Source organism: Aplidium turbinatum, chromosome 5, assembly GCF_918807975.1.
Source record: "Aplidium turbinatum chromosome 5, kaAplTurb1.1, whole genome shotgun sequence".
NCBI classification, from domain to species: Eukaryota; Metazoa; Chordata; class Ascidiacea; order Aplousobranchia; family Polyclinidae; genus Aplidium; species Aplidium turbinatum.
The window spans coordinates 37,267,765-37,282,867 of record NC_137476.1 but is presented as its reverse complement, the minus strand read 5'-3'; the positions used below and the strand labels follow the sequence as shown (position 1 = coordinate 37,282,867).

The window sequence follows — 15,103 nt, the reverse complement described above, 5'->3', positions numbered from 1 at the left end:
CACAAGTGTTGATATCACAGCAAGCCACTGGTAACCAGCTAGGCTATGGATCTGAAAAAGAAATAAATTGTGACAGGAATTGAACACTGTTATACTTCAGCACTGCATGAATTAAGTATTTTTATAATGCTTAGATTTGTAGAGGACGCAACGCGTTATTGAAACGCCTGTTCATACGTAGCTGCTAGAGTGACGACAACACCACTGGGCACTATGGTGTTGAGGGGTGATCAGGACACATGGTCTTCCACGTCTGGTTGAGCCTTTAATGTAGGCGCGAAGGCGAGGCAATGCAGCAAGCATATCAGCATATGGAACGGAATCCAGGGAACAAAAGCAAAAGGATAAACACAGCCGACCAATCTAACTTCCAACATGAAACACCACTCTGAAACCTTCCCCACTCTCTGCAATACACCCTTCAAAAAGGCTAAAGTTACAAATTCCTCCTGCTTCAACAATAGCTGAATTGTCCAGCAAAGATGGCGATTCCGAAAGTGACAGGAGGAGTGTCTGGGGAGGAGTTTCAGGTGGTTTGCCTCCAAAGAGAAACAAATGAGGTCAAACTTGGAATACTAAAGTGCAAAAGTGGATCTGCTCAAGATATTTATAATGAATTGGAACGAATTTTGAATGAATATGAAGCCTGGTCCAGTATCAAAATGATTATTTGTGACACAACCGCTGTGAATACTGGTCGACTAAATGGTACAGGGAAATTACAAACAAAAATGGTTGAGATGGGATTGGATTGACCACAATATATTTGTTTATTGGTTGGTTTTATAGTTTATTGGTTGTCAACACCATAGACTGGACAGAATTCTGAAGCATGTCTTGGATTTCTTTGTCAGCAAACATTCCACCAAACCAACTCTGAGTTACAAGTTTATTGATGATATCTCCGAAGGATATGAAGAATTGCAGAGATATTACAGTGGAGAAGTTTGTATCAACATCAATGAAAATCCTGGTTGGAGCGATGACTTCAAATTCTTATATGAGCTGTGTCGTTCTTTTCAATTTTATAAGGTGAGCTAAAATTTGAACATGCTGTGCTGTAAGATTACTAAAGGTACATCTTCTAATAAATCAATTTAAAATTCATAATTTTACAGTTGCATCATGTTTTTCCTCAAATAAAATGGAGAAAACTACCTTCTTTGCACAATGCTAGATGGAATTCACGAGCAATTTATAGTTTAATTGCATACTTCTTGATCCCGCAATGGAGAGGAAAATTAGAAATCCCATGTCACTTTATTGCTAATGGATGGCAAGAGCAATGGTTTTCTGACCAAAGATACTCAGAGGAGGAATATACTCAAAATTGTTATTGGCTGTTGAAGGAATCAAAGTAACTAAAACTAGTGTTTAACCGTGATATTTTGAAGTAACTTTATGGTACCGGTACTATTTATATCATAAAAGCATCATCCTCATTAAATTTGTACTCTTGAATAGCCAAAACAATGTTTATGAAATAGTTCAAGGTTATACCGGACTACCAATACCAACAGTAAATTAGGCTTTAACAAATATGTTTTATGTTAAGTGTGACGGTGCACTGAAATGCTTGAAAACACATTGGAACCAGGATTGCTCTGTTCTCGACATCCTTCGCTTGAATATGATTGCTGAAAGAGCTGTTAAGCTGATGGAAGAACTCCATAAGAAGTGCACCAAAGAAAAATATTTGAGTGTGAAATTTGTTGCATGCAACAAATTGTGAAGCTGTTAAGGACAAAGTATTGTGTGTATTACTACTTTGTGCACCTGTACTGCATCTAAATGATTTTGTCACAATAATACAATTTGCCATTCATATTACTAAGTAACTGATTGTGAGTCGTGTGTAGTACACTAGGAAAATAAGTGGAGTAATTTTTACTGATTATATCGAAACATTGCAAAAGAACATGGAAATATACGATAAATTTGGGAATCATACAGTCGATTTGAGGATTTTGCAAGTTTTGCACTAAAAAAACAAATTACTGCCATCTAGTGGTAAAAATGTAACAACTAACAAACTACCAAGTCACCCAGTATCACAAATAAACCATCTGACAAAAAAATTTGTCGAAATTGCTTAAGAATTCTTGAAGTTACACTAATTAAAAATTTTCCGCTAGAGGCGCTGTTGCGAAAAATAATGACAAAAAGGGTAAAATCTCTGGACCTCCTTGACTTTTTTCGACAATTTTTTTTCAAAATCTGCACCATACTGTGGGCCACCTTTTTAGTGTGGTAAGGAGTCTGTAATAAGTTTAAACAATGTATGAGGAATAAAAAAGGAGAAAAATGTACTTAGGTGACGTCAGAAATATCAATTGGTGGGGGAGGTTTTTGAAAATTTTTCAAAAAAAATTTCACATTCTTGGTACACATAAAAAAGTTCATCGTTTCCCATAGCAGGCGTTTTCGATTTCCTAAAAAAAAAATTTAGTCATAACCCTAATGGCCAGTATCCAGTATCCAGACAGCAAAACAAATTAGTTCTTTGTTATATCAATTCAACCTCTGCAGACAATAAAACAATGTAAAACACGTTGATATGTTGTCTGGGTCAGCAAAACCGTCGTTTCTTACGTTGAATAAATGTCTGCAGAGGTTGAATTAATGTAATACAGGACTGATTTGCTTTGCTGTCTGCGAAATTTATCTTTGTACAAGACGTCACAAGACGTCGTGCGACAACTATGACGTACTTCAGCGACGTTTGCTGGTTGGTTTGCGAAGGTATGCAGTTCGACAACACTGGTGCAAAACTGGTGCAAATGCCAACAGCAATCCATCGATGTGCAATACAATGATGTACGCAGGGGGAGGGAATTAGGCCATGCTCCCCTTCTTCAAAATGTGTTGATATTTTAGCGTCGTTGTGTTTTTGTAGTGCAATCATGCTATTGTCCAAGAGTGGTCTTGGGTAACAGAGCTCTATTAACCTCCCGTATACCTCTCTCTCTCCACTGGAGGGGGCACGGCTGTTTAGGGTTCCACTCATTTCAGTTTTTCAATCTTTTTTTTACTATTTCAAACAAAAAATGTTCTAAATATTGCTACAGAAGTTCGATATTTATAGCTTAAATCACGCAAGGCCCTATTTACCACTTCAAAAACCCTGATTATTGGGTACACATTTTTGTTTAGCGCCCACCCATATTCATGTTTAGTTGGTGCAGCGTTTTTCTGCATTTTTGAATAAAAAACGTGACAACACTGCTACAAAAACTCGCCTTTTTTTAACTTACGTTGCATCCATCGGTTTTGTATTGTTGATCATCTTTTGGAATGACTATTTCAAATCAGCAAAACGAGTAAATCTATGCTATTTTGTTGGAGTTAAAAGCAGAAATAATAGTTCGCTCTTGCTTTCTTGGAAAATGTGTTTCAACGGTTGAAAGCAAAGACTTGTCCAAAATTAATTGCCCGTGAAACGACGCAAACTTTCAATAACAGTATCCAGAAACGTTGACAGTTATTATCCAACGTATACTTTGCATTTGAGATGATTATTTAATAAAAAACATTTTAGGAGTGCGGGAAGAGGCTTGCATACGGAAGGAAACTCCACATCGCCATTTTTGTAACTACATTATTGAAGTGGTCTGTTCTGCATTCAACCCTCGGGTCCTTTCTTTTTCAAGACAAACACTGCGTCCTTCGTTTCCTTAGTTTTTAGTTTTTGTGGAATGTAGAACAACAAACTGGTATAAATAATACACAATCGACCAGATTGGCAAGAAAAGGGAAGGGGTTGCTCTCATCAATGGGCTACCATTGTCTGAAAATGATAATGTCATTTTAGTTAAACTTTATAGCCATTTGCATTGCTATGTAGTCAAAAATGGAGTCGCAACAGTTTGTGGAATCAGTCTGATGTTTTTGATTCAAATTCACAACCTATGGTCCTATGGTTTGAAAAACATTTTAGACACCTTTACTAAAAAGTGAAGGCCCTCTAATAAATTGCGAAGAGAGAGGGGGCGAGATGGTGTTCACAAAGCCTTGTAGGGTAGGCCTTCTTTTTTGTTATAGCCTACATGTTCAAAGTGCGGTAATTCTTGCTTAAAGTACTGTAATAAATTGTACTCGATATTTAAACTTTCACAAAGAGGTTTGATTTATACTTTAGCGTTAGGACACTGCCTGTTAATCGAACTATTGCAGTTTTTACTTATCCGTTTACTTTCATATTCACTTATCTAATAATTCAATCCAAAAGTACAGTGACAAAGGCAAAGATCGTGAGAGTTTATATTTCACCAACAGACAACTTCGGCTACCTTAAACCTTGGTCAGACTACAAAGTACCATTAAGCTACTCTTGATAAAAAAAATGTCAAATAATATCAAACCCTCCCCTCCCTCAGAAACAAAATCCTACATACACCACTGAACGTACCGTCAATACGCGTGATTCATTAGTTTATGATTGTATTGATAGTAAGCGAACTACGTCGTCTACGTAAAACATTAAACACAACGTCGAGTGCTATATCACATTTTTTTGTTTTCAATATAAAATCTATTCAAAAGAGTAAACTAGTTGCGGAAAACTAAAACATTATCGTCAATGCAAGCTGAGTATGGTAGGTTAATCTTACACAATATGGCTTTCTAGTTATTATTATCAAATGGGCGTTTTTTCAATTCGTTTTCACTTCGATGCGAAAAAAAATTCTAATGCGAAAATTCTTCATAACTTAAAAGCACACCACGGCCCACCAACGTAGTAATTGTTTATTATTATTTTCAGGCCTATAGACACCAACTTGTGGTTCTTTTATTTTATATTTGTTTAATTTTTTCAAATGTCTCAAAGTGTTGCGACCGTGCCAAATTCCTTGTATTTAGTAAATCATTTCTCTTTCTAGCACACTTTAACATTTGCGTTTTGTCGCTTCAACATTTTTCCAAAATCCCTGCTATGTAATGGCATGTGATATTTATTTTTGCTGTGATGGTCAAATTTAACAAAAAATAACATGATGATGATGATGAGCTACTGTAGCAGCCAGGAAGCAATATAAAATATCGAGTGCGGAGGCTACACAATTATACACTGCATCATGTTCTTCAAAGATTGCTCATTCTTTTGCACGCTGCGCTATATGTTGTCACTGGATTGCCAAACAAAAAGCACCAACCCTTCAACGTGTTCACAAATGTAAGTCTAATACTTTCGTTTTGTGGGACGTCTAAATCAACTTCAAAGTTTCTTTCTCAATGTTGAAATGGTATTGAAAGGAACGAATGAACAATAGGTTTAGACAAAAGGTGGTGTTACGTCTAAAAATGTAAAAAAACATTGTAGCCTATTATTTACTGTTCGGTAGGTAATGTGGTGATGCAATCTTCTAGGGTAAATTTGGGGCTTGCAGCATCAGGCTGAGGGACCAGACAAAAATATATAACGCAGCTCCAGACATGTTCATACTTTTGGTGGTTAGTAGAACACTTGAAACAAAACGATATAAAAATTATTGATTCTACTTTTTTTTCTTTTTTTACGTTTACATTTCATCTGTTATATTTGCACCACCTGCATTTGGTAAGCAGATCAAACAAACAAAACACATTTACCTTGTGGTAGTCAGTCGAGCATACAGCACAAAACAAGAATAGCGATGGAAAACGCATGGCCCATTGGCCCAGTGATATGGCCAGAATGCAGTGCTGCTGATACAGCAAAATAAATTAGCTCTTCGTGTTTTTTAATTTAACGTCTGGAATTAATTCAAAAAACGGTAGATTTACTGTCTAAATTAGCAAACCAGTCGTTTCCTACATTGAATAAATGTATGCAGGCGTTGAATTCACATAATAAAGGACTAACAATCATTTTTTTTGCTGACTGAAAACTCGTTCTACACTGTTGCCGCAAAATTACATTGGACTCATGCAAATATTTCAAATTGTGCAAGAACTTTGTAAAGATTCACGCTCCAGTGACTTTGAAGGGACTCCAGAAACCCAGTGGGGTTTATGCAAAACTTCCCCGTTGGGGAAACTTTAGTTTTGTTATTGAGCCATCAACCTCACGTCACGGTTGACAAAGAACACGTTCAACGATATCATTGGTCCGTTTAAAACTACGTGGCTTTCAGAAGTCGATCACAAGACGTCGTGCGACAACTATGACGTATGCTTCAGCGACGTTTGCTGGTTGGTTTGCGAAGGTATGCAGTTCAACAACGCGGGTGCCAAACTGGCCCAAATGCCAACAGCAATCCATCGGTGTTGCTGCTGCAGCCTAATAATCCCATTGATTGCCCAGCATCTGGAATCTTTTCAAAGTTGCATGCGTAGCTGCCAATAAAACACTGCGCGTTGGTACAAACAGATTTCAAGCCAATTTTTTCTAAAAACATGAAAGGTTTTCGTTAAAATATCTTAGGCACAGCCACATTCAAGTAGAAAATTCTATGGCTTACTTACGCGTATTGCTGTCAAAAACCAACAGACATGACATGCAGTGTTGCCAAACATTATTTTAGTTAGGTATAATTCTTCAAAAGAGTTTTCACACGCATAAAAAAGTTCCACAAAAAAAATTTCGATAAATTCTACAAGAACCTTTCTCGCAAAGTACTTTATTTAATTGATTTAAAACGTTTATATTTGGTTTGACTAAACGGTGAGGATAAAGTTGTTTATATTGAATGCCAACGTCTCACAGATTTAAATAAAATAACAAATCCAAATTAACTACAGTAGTTAAACAACTTATGAAGTCCCAGACAACAAAGGTTGCTTTCAAAAAATGAAAATTGTGAATGTTGCTCTAAAGTTGCTAGAAATCTAGTGACTTTGTCTGCAGCAACTTTTACAGTCTTTCTATGAGCAGACTGCAGACATTGTATCAGCCGAGACTTTTGAACGCAAATTAAAATTAGGCTAAATTAAATTTTGTAATACTAGACTTCAAAAGCGAAAACGTCTTTAAAATGTTAGTACAATATGGACGTTGATTTAATGCAAGAAAGCATTGACTGGATGGTCGATTTGTTTCGAAGGTTAATTCAAAAAGTCTTGAGAGTCTCAGTAAACAACCTTGGGGAATCCCCTAGATAAGTAGAGGTGCTTTACCAAGGTGGCAAGGCCAAGCAGTGGCTTAAACCTTAAAGCACGTTCTTTTTTCATTCAGTGGACTATGAGGATTGACAAACTAAAGTTAACCAAGATCCTGTTAAAGTTTAAATACGTGTAGAAGTTCAAAGGCAAGTGAAAAGTTTAACTTAAAAAGTAGCCTAAGTCTATTTTGTATTTAATTGCAAGAGAATAAAAACGACTGGATATATCTAATACACCGTTTGTGAGGACAGAAGTGGATCTTCAGGAGAGAAAAGCACTTTGACACTTGTTCTTCAACAAGGTGGTCGTGCTTAATTTACCTTCATCTATGTAACCTTTCAACCTGCATCGCATGTACGTTTTAAACTTTTGTGGTTTTACCACCTTTTCTTTTTGTTGGTTTTGTTCCCGTTCACTATGTGTAACTTTATCATTGCTGTTAGTTTCCAACAAAGAAAAAGTAAATTGAATATTGAATAGAATATATATATTTTCAACTATAATGTGTGGGCTGCAGCATAGCCCACCTATCGGCATTCGACCGAGGAAAAATGTGTCGGCAAACAAATAGTTGCCGTTGATACGAGCTTCATCTACTACGCAACTATATTGGTCAGGTCGTTATGAGAACGGCCATTAATAATATGGTCGTCATACAATCACTGTAGAAACGAACATGACCCATTCATAATGTACGCCTTTGCGAAGTTATAACTTCTACTCATTGCCTAAAACTAGAGGTTCTCACACCAGGTTCTGTAAATCCCTTTGTAGGTTCGCCAACAAGCTTTAAAAAGTCTGTGAAAATCCAATAAACATTTTAAAAACATATTTTTAAGAATAAAACATTTTTTTCAAAAACGGATTAAAGTAAAATAACTTCTTTTTAACTAAGCATTGACATTGATTCCGTCTTTTATTTTTGTGTATTTTATTTTAGTTTGAATGTGAACATTTTTGTTTAGTACGAATAAATAACAATAGTAAGACGGCTTTCGTGGGTTCCTTTAGCTGTATCTCTCCATTTGAGATCTCAGCCAAGCGCAACAATTCATTCATTTGTAAGATCCGTCCACATTAGCGTCTCTCCGAGTACAACACAAAATCGTATGTAACCAAAATATGCAAATTTTTGCAGCCTAAACGAAACAATCAGAAAAATAAACGAAGCTACCAAAATCAGTGAAGTGACGTCATTTTATACTAAGCTAATCATATCACTACGTTAGTTTAGTCTACCATAAGTTACACCATACAAGGTGAAGGTGCCCCGGGCCCACCGACTTTTGAAGGGCCCCCCTACGTGGAAAAAATGTGATTTTGTGTTATTTTTTTCCTTTTAGCCTTTAAAGTCTGTGCAAAATGCTGTGTAGTGCTGGATTAATGGTACTGTGGACGTTGAGGTGGCTTTTCGCGCCTACGGCGCAAAAAATTTTTTTGCACGGGTCCCCCAGATCTAAAAGTGCCCCGGGCCCCCCATCAGATAAATCCGGCCCTGTGCATTTATGTGTTGTTAATGTTTTAAATTACTCTTCCATTTTCCATTATTCAGCTGATCACGCTGGTCGCACTGATCAACTATTTTGTTTGACTTTACGAGAGTTCCTTATCACAAACTACCATCTGGGCTGTTATCACTTCAGAAAATATAAATTGAAGTAACTTTTCATTGAAGTAGAAATTACCTCGTGGTGGCCTATTTTTATTAGATTATTCCGTTGAAAATGTACCTTTGTTCTGTAGCCTACTATCAAAATTATTCTCTATTCAGTTCAGTTGGAAGCGAGCTACTAAGACGTGTGTCTAGTAGCCTCAGTGGCGCGGGAACTATTTTTCTCTAGGGGGGGCTGAAGCTGCCGTAGTATTGTGAGCTTCTGAGGGCTTCGCCCCCCAGACCCCCTTATGTGGGAGAATGTTTAAAACTGGTAGTAGGTTTTATAGGTCCCCCCTGTGTGAAAAACAACGCCAAAGCACACACATTGTAAGTTGTAAGAAACGAAGAACGGCAACAACAAAGCAGCTGTTCAGGAAATTAAAACGAAAACGAATTAGAAAGTGATATGAAAACGACAGTTTGTAGAAATTAATTCTCACGCGCTTCCGAAGATTGCTTTTCGCTCAGGTGTTTTCCACACGTTTTTCCATAAGTTACACCATACAGGCTATGCAACTTTAAGACGCTTTAACAACGTACTTTTACAGAAATCTTCGGTATGGACAAAATTGTTCCTATTCTGATGCTTCTAGTTGCTTTCTTCATTGTTCCCGCAAGGGCCGGGTGGTAAGTTCAACAAGTTACTAAATACTGCAAGAATGTTTCAAATGACAATTTACTGGAAAGCGATTCAATCGAGAGGAAAAAGTTTGAAATTAAGTAATTTAATCAAGTCAAAGCCGGTTTTTGCCCAAAGGTTAAATGACAGCGTAATTTGTCGAAGAACAAGTATTGTGATGGCTACAACCGTGGACTTCGCTATAATAGCATCTGGATTGGAAGCTAAACGCTGCCGCCCAAGATGGGGCTCAAACAGTATTGCCAGATTGGGGCTTTTAACGCCACAGTGAAGAAATTTAGCGCATTGTGTTTCAATGCGCTTGGCAGGCTATTTTGAGTTTCCCAATTTGGTATATTTTTGGCGGTTTTTAGATTTTTTAGCATTTTGAATACAGTAGTTTAAAAAACTCTGTTTTATCAATACGCAGTAGGCTATTTACAAAACATCAGGTTTGAAAGGCAACTTTTCTCGAATCCTGAAGATGCTTCTCATAATATTGCATTTTAGGCCGATTTTGTCAACAGCATGATTACTACCATAGCCTAAGGCAGGGGTCACCAAACTACGGCCCGCGGGCCAGAACCGGCCCGCGAACTGATTTCATCCGGCCCGCCACGAGCTACGGAAATAACAGCTGCTTTGCCTTTTTGTGTAATAGAGACTTCTTTGTTAAAATTGTTCGTTCTTATAGTTCGTTGTTGTATGTTGAATTTGTACATTTCTCCACCAGGCAGCCTACATGTTGGTGTTCTGTTTTTATCATTAGGCCACCACCCACCACAAATGGGGACAGGCTAGGCCAAATTTGGAAAGATGTAATGTTATTTCAAGAGCACTATGCCCTGTAGTGTATCACAGCATGGGATAACTTTTCCAGCAACCTTTCGATTTTCATCACAACTTTTCTATTCCACCGCTGACTTTGTTATTTATTGTGCTCAATTCAAGTCAATGGAGATTCTAACTAGTTGTATATCTTTTCGCAATTTGCATACGGCCGCAGCTGTTAATCTGGCAGCAATCCGGCCCTCAGAGAAAAAAGTTTGGTGACCCCTGGCCTAAGGTGTTGCGACCGTTCCATGCTTCTATTTGAATTGCAATCCTGAGCCTTAAATTGGGCGGCAGCGTTTGGTTTTCTGTTTATAGCTTTCCTTCCGATTATAGCGAAGTCCATGCTACAACTCACTTAAAGAATACCTTCTGTCACATTTACTTTCTTACTACGGTTTGCTTGCAATAAAATTCGACTGCGACCCGTACAGTGTTAGCAGGGCCCGATTAACCATGAGGCACACGAGGCACAGGCCTCAGGCCCCCTGGCTTTGGGGGCCCCCAATTTTTTTACCTTAGTACCGTAGGCGTCAATACTTTTATAGGTTTCAAGCAGTGCCGTGTAAAGGGGGCCCGGACCTCGGGCCCACCATCTCAGGGGCCCACAAATAATATACTTTTGCGTTTCAGTAAAGTGTTTTTTGAGTTGCTAAAGTTCACTGCATGTACTTGTCCATTAAGAAGATGATTTAGGCCCTTATTATACTAAAACATCTCAAATTTGGGCCCTATTATACAAATTTGGGCCCTAACTACAATGAAACATCTCTAAAAACAAAGTTAAACTGCGATAACGTTAGTAACATGATCTGCAGAAATGTATTTAACATATAACAGGTTTGATGCAATTGAATATATGAATTCAAAAAGGGCCCAATTGCCACAAAGTGTTTTTGGCACAACTGTTTTGATTATTTTGGTCATTTACATTTGTGGTGAAACTTCGATAATGATTATATGTTTAAACATATATACTGGTAAGAAGCATCATACCTAAAAAGTTCACTCAGTGAGGATTCTGTGGAGAAACTATAAGGAAGTTGAAGTGCAATTGCTGTAGTTGGGCCCATTTCAAAATCAATGTAAAAATGATAGAGTATTTTTTATGTGTTTACCGATATGTTTGAAAAATTTGGCTGTTTTTTTTAAGTATCATTTAGTTTAGAAGACATTGAAAGAAATCGGAAAGCACAAATAGTGAAATAAAAAACTGGAGGGCCCTTTTTGAATTCACATAATTATTCAATTTCTTTTCATTGAAAGAAATCGGAAAGCACAAAAAGTAAAATAAAAAAAAATGGGGTTAGGCCCTTTGTGAATTCACAGATTCAATTTATTTTCACCAATAAAAGTGTTTTGTTTTAAAAAATTGTTAGGTGTAAGCAAAATAGTATTTCAGATCGTTTAATTATCATTTCATTTTTAACGTTTACATACAATACTATAATTATAAATATCCTTGACTAGTGATGTTGCGAGCAGGAAAAACTTGTCCTGTACTTTTAGCAGAAACGTTCTTCTGTATTTACTTTTTCTGAATATATGCACATGAAATTGCTCTTATCTTCAAATACCTTATAAGCCTGGCATATCACATGCTGTACGGTACAAAACAAAAATCATTTTTAACACAAGGACATGTTTATTCTTGCCACTAACCTAGGCTACCATACCCTAAAAACTTTAATTAGACTTGAATGCCTGCATAAAATTATGAAAGCTTTGCCTTGGAATGAAATAATGTTGAATAAAAATAATTGAACACCTGATCCTCAAAACGCTTTACACTGCTTTTGTTTACAATTAGGGGAAGGTGAGGTAAGTTGAGCCAGTGGGTAAGTTGAGCCACCCCCCGTAACTCGAAAAATAAAAATCGCATCAACTTTCTACTGCCACCTACCTAACCGTTTATCTTATATGGAGCTGTTCTGTAAAGGTTATAGGTCTTTGTCTTGTAGAAAGACAGAAAAACTGTTTTTAGTGATTTTGGGAAGTTTTTTGAACTTTTTGAAAAAAAATATTTTTTGAGTTTTACAAAATGTCTGTGGCATTCACTAGTATTGATATGTCTAACAGTAATCACTAATGTTAGCTTATTCAGAAACTATTAAAGTGAGGTTGCTAGCTCATATATGACTGGAGAAATTCCCGTTTAACTTTTAATGGCGGCCTTGAGGTAAGTTGAGCCAGTGATGTACAGGTAAGTTGAGCCGGTGGCTCAACTTACCCCACTTCAGCTGCCAGTGTTAAGTGATGATATATGTAGTCATTAAATAGATAACAAAGTGTATTTTTACTCTTTAATAGTCTAAATCTCTGGAGAAATAATTTGTCCATTGGTCTATTGAAGTTTAAATTTATTTGTAGTGTAACTTGCAGCCTACTAGCAACATGCAAGGGAAAACCCGACCTGTGCATTACATTGGTAAAATCGAATGCTTCAATGAAGATGGAGAAATTGAGGCCAACTTTTTAAGAAAAATGCCTGGAAAGTCCGAGGAAAAGTTGTCCTTTGTCTTTAAAGCAGACGATGAGTGTGCTTTTCTTAAAGAGGATGTCGTTAAAGCTTCCTCACACGACCACTTGGAGAAACTTTCTGCCGTCAGCAGAAATTCCGGTTTCCATGCTCTATTGATCAGTGGCATATGGAATAAGTTTAGATCTGACAGACAACGGAAATTGATTTAGAAAATTCACATTTGGAGGTTTATTTAATCAGGATTGTGTAATAATTCATCGTTTTATTTTCTGTTCTGCAGCTCAGTTGACACGATCTGCTAGATCACGATCTGCTAATCAACGAAAAAGATCTTTCAATCACGATCTGCTAATCAACGAAAAAGTGGCAGATTTGTCGGCTGGGAAGTGCGCAATTTCACAGTCAAACAGTCACAACCAGGCCCGGATTTAGGGGGGGAGAAGAGAGGGCAGGTGCCCCGGGCCTCCCAACTTTTGAAGGGATGCCCCCCTACGTGATGCCCCCCTACGTGAAAAAAATGTGATTTTGTGTTATTTTTTCTTCCTTTCAGCCTTTGAAGTTTCTGCAAAATGCTGTGCAGTGCTGGATTGATGCTACTGCAGACGCAGAGGTGGTTTTTCGCGCCGTAGGCTTGAAAAAAAAATTTGCAGGGGGGGCCCCCAATCTAAAAGTGCCCCGGCCCCCCCATCAGCTAAATCCGGCCCTGGTCACAACAAAATAAATTTATCCTTTTACATGTTGTTCTTTCTTCCTGGTAGCAGCTATGTATTAACTGCTACCCAACCTGTCTTCTTTCTAACTTTCGACTCAAGTTCCACATGTGTTGAGTTAAGATTGTATATTGTCAAAAAGAGACGGGTTCAATTGTGATGTGGAATAGTCACTGCACACTCTAATACGTCCGTCCGATAGATTTATCACATCGTAAAAGGCCGAACCACGTTTTCGCCAAGCAGCAAAACACGAGTTAGTGAATAGAGAAAAAATAATGAGAGATTGTCGCTCAAGCATGACAGTGCATCGCAATGATGACGTCACCATTGCGTCACAGTCCATGTTACAATTCGGGACAAATATCTGGGCAATAATTTCGTGAATACATGTATTGCATAGCATTTTATAATGTAGGCTACCATCGCTACAGCTTTTGTTATTGAACTAAAACGAGTGGCTCAACTTTCCTCACACCCCGGCTCAACTTACCACGTGGGGTAGGTAAGTTGAGCCAAAATGACGTAATATTTAAAACATGTTTTTTTTCAATATTCTTATGAGTTATGAAAAAAATTTTTTTGTTAAATTAAGGCCAAAGCATCAACCATTATGCTGCCACTTTCACTTTTATTGTAAACCAAGCGGTTTTCTTATTAGAAGCGTTTAAGTAAAAAGTGGCTCAACTTACCTCATCCTCCCCTACAATGTTTTTACCTTGGTTGACAAAACAAGTAATGTTGCCAGATAAAAAATAAAAATGGGGAAAAACAATAATGTTACCAGATGACCAAATCTGAATGGAAATTAATAATTTCTACAGTTTTGGTTTTATCTGCGCGGTACCGGGCGGCAAAGTTCAAACAGTCAAAATTTTGTACGATGGTATTACCGCGTCGTGACCGATATGTTTGATATGTTCCATTGCCAGTATTTTTTTTATTAGAAATTGTTAACACTTTTGGCTTTCATTCCGAGCAAAGGTGTAGCTAAGAAATGATAGACCTGTGTTTGCGGTTACTTACCCTTGTGTTGTTTTCTAAACTGGTGAGAAAGTCTATTGAAACGAACCACATTTCCATGTCGGTGCAGTGAAAATATACACAATATTATAGGTCTGCTTGACGATAGAGGGCCCAAAATTATTCTGGCCCCGGGGCCCACAAAGGGCTTAACACAGCACTGGTTTCAAGGATCAATTAATAAACTCTGCTAGTTCAAATTCAAATGTAGCATATATTTTACTAGTGTTTCCATTATGAAATTGAAATGAGCTCAATTTCCAATCTGTTAGAGAGATTTTTCATCCAATAATTTTTGTAACAAGTATAAGAGTGTTCATACTTTTGTTTTGTTTTATTATCTTTATCCTGCATTGCGGGAAAGCGGACTTGAGCGCTATGCATCGGTGTACGCCTTCCGACGTACACCTGACCCACGCTGCAGCCGACTGCAATGTCTGTTTCCGGTTGTCTACTCTACTTATGACTTAAATTTGGTACTACCCATTACTCGAAATCGACCCCTGGGTAGAGGCAATTATTGTAAAGTTTCTTGCCCAGAGAAACAACAGCAAGTGCGGGTGGCTGGAGTCGAACATGCAGGCTCTCGACTGCGAGCCCAACGCGCTAACCACTCGGCCACTGCTGCTCAGGCATACTGTTAGAAAGTTGTAGGTAAATTGGCTAAATTAATATTTATGAAGTTATAGTTTTGCTTGAACTAT

The 15,103-nt window shown here is 37.6% G+C and overlaps 1 protein-coding gene across 5 annotated transcripts in view; it reads left to right on the top strand.

Moving 5' to 3' along the window:
• The window catches only part of LOC145771276 (uncharacterized), a 51,374-nt gene that overhangs the window by 15,814 nt on the left and 20,457 nt on the right, over positions 1-15,103 (top strand). For 4 of the 5 annotated variants that reach the window (XM_082583014.1, XM_082583016.1, XM_082583015.1 and 1 more), the window contains exons 1-2: positions 7,167-7,434; positions 9,283-9,361. The exons of the other annotated variant lie outside the window; for it this stretch is intronic. In XM_082583014.1, the coding sequence (XP_082439140.1) occupies positions 9,294-9,361 (68 nt within the window). In that variant the 5' untranslated portion in view covers positions 7,167-7,434; positions 9,283-9,293. Of the gene's footprint in view, positions 1-7,166; positions 7,435-9,282; positions 9,362-15,103 lie in introns of those variants that run through there. 5 annotated transcript variants of the gene reach the window in all.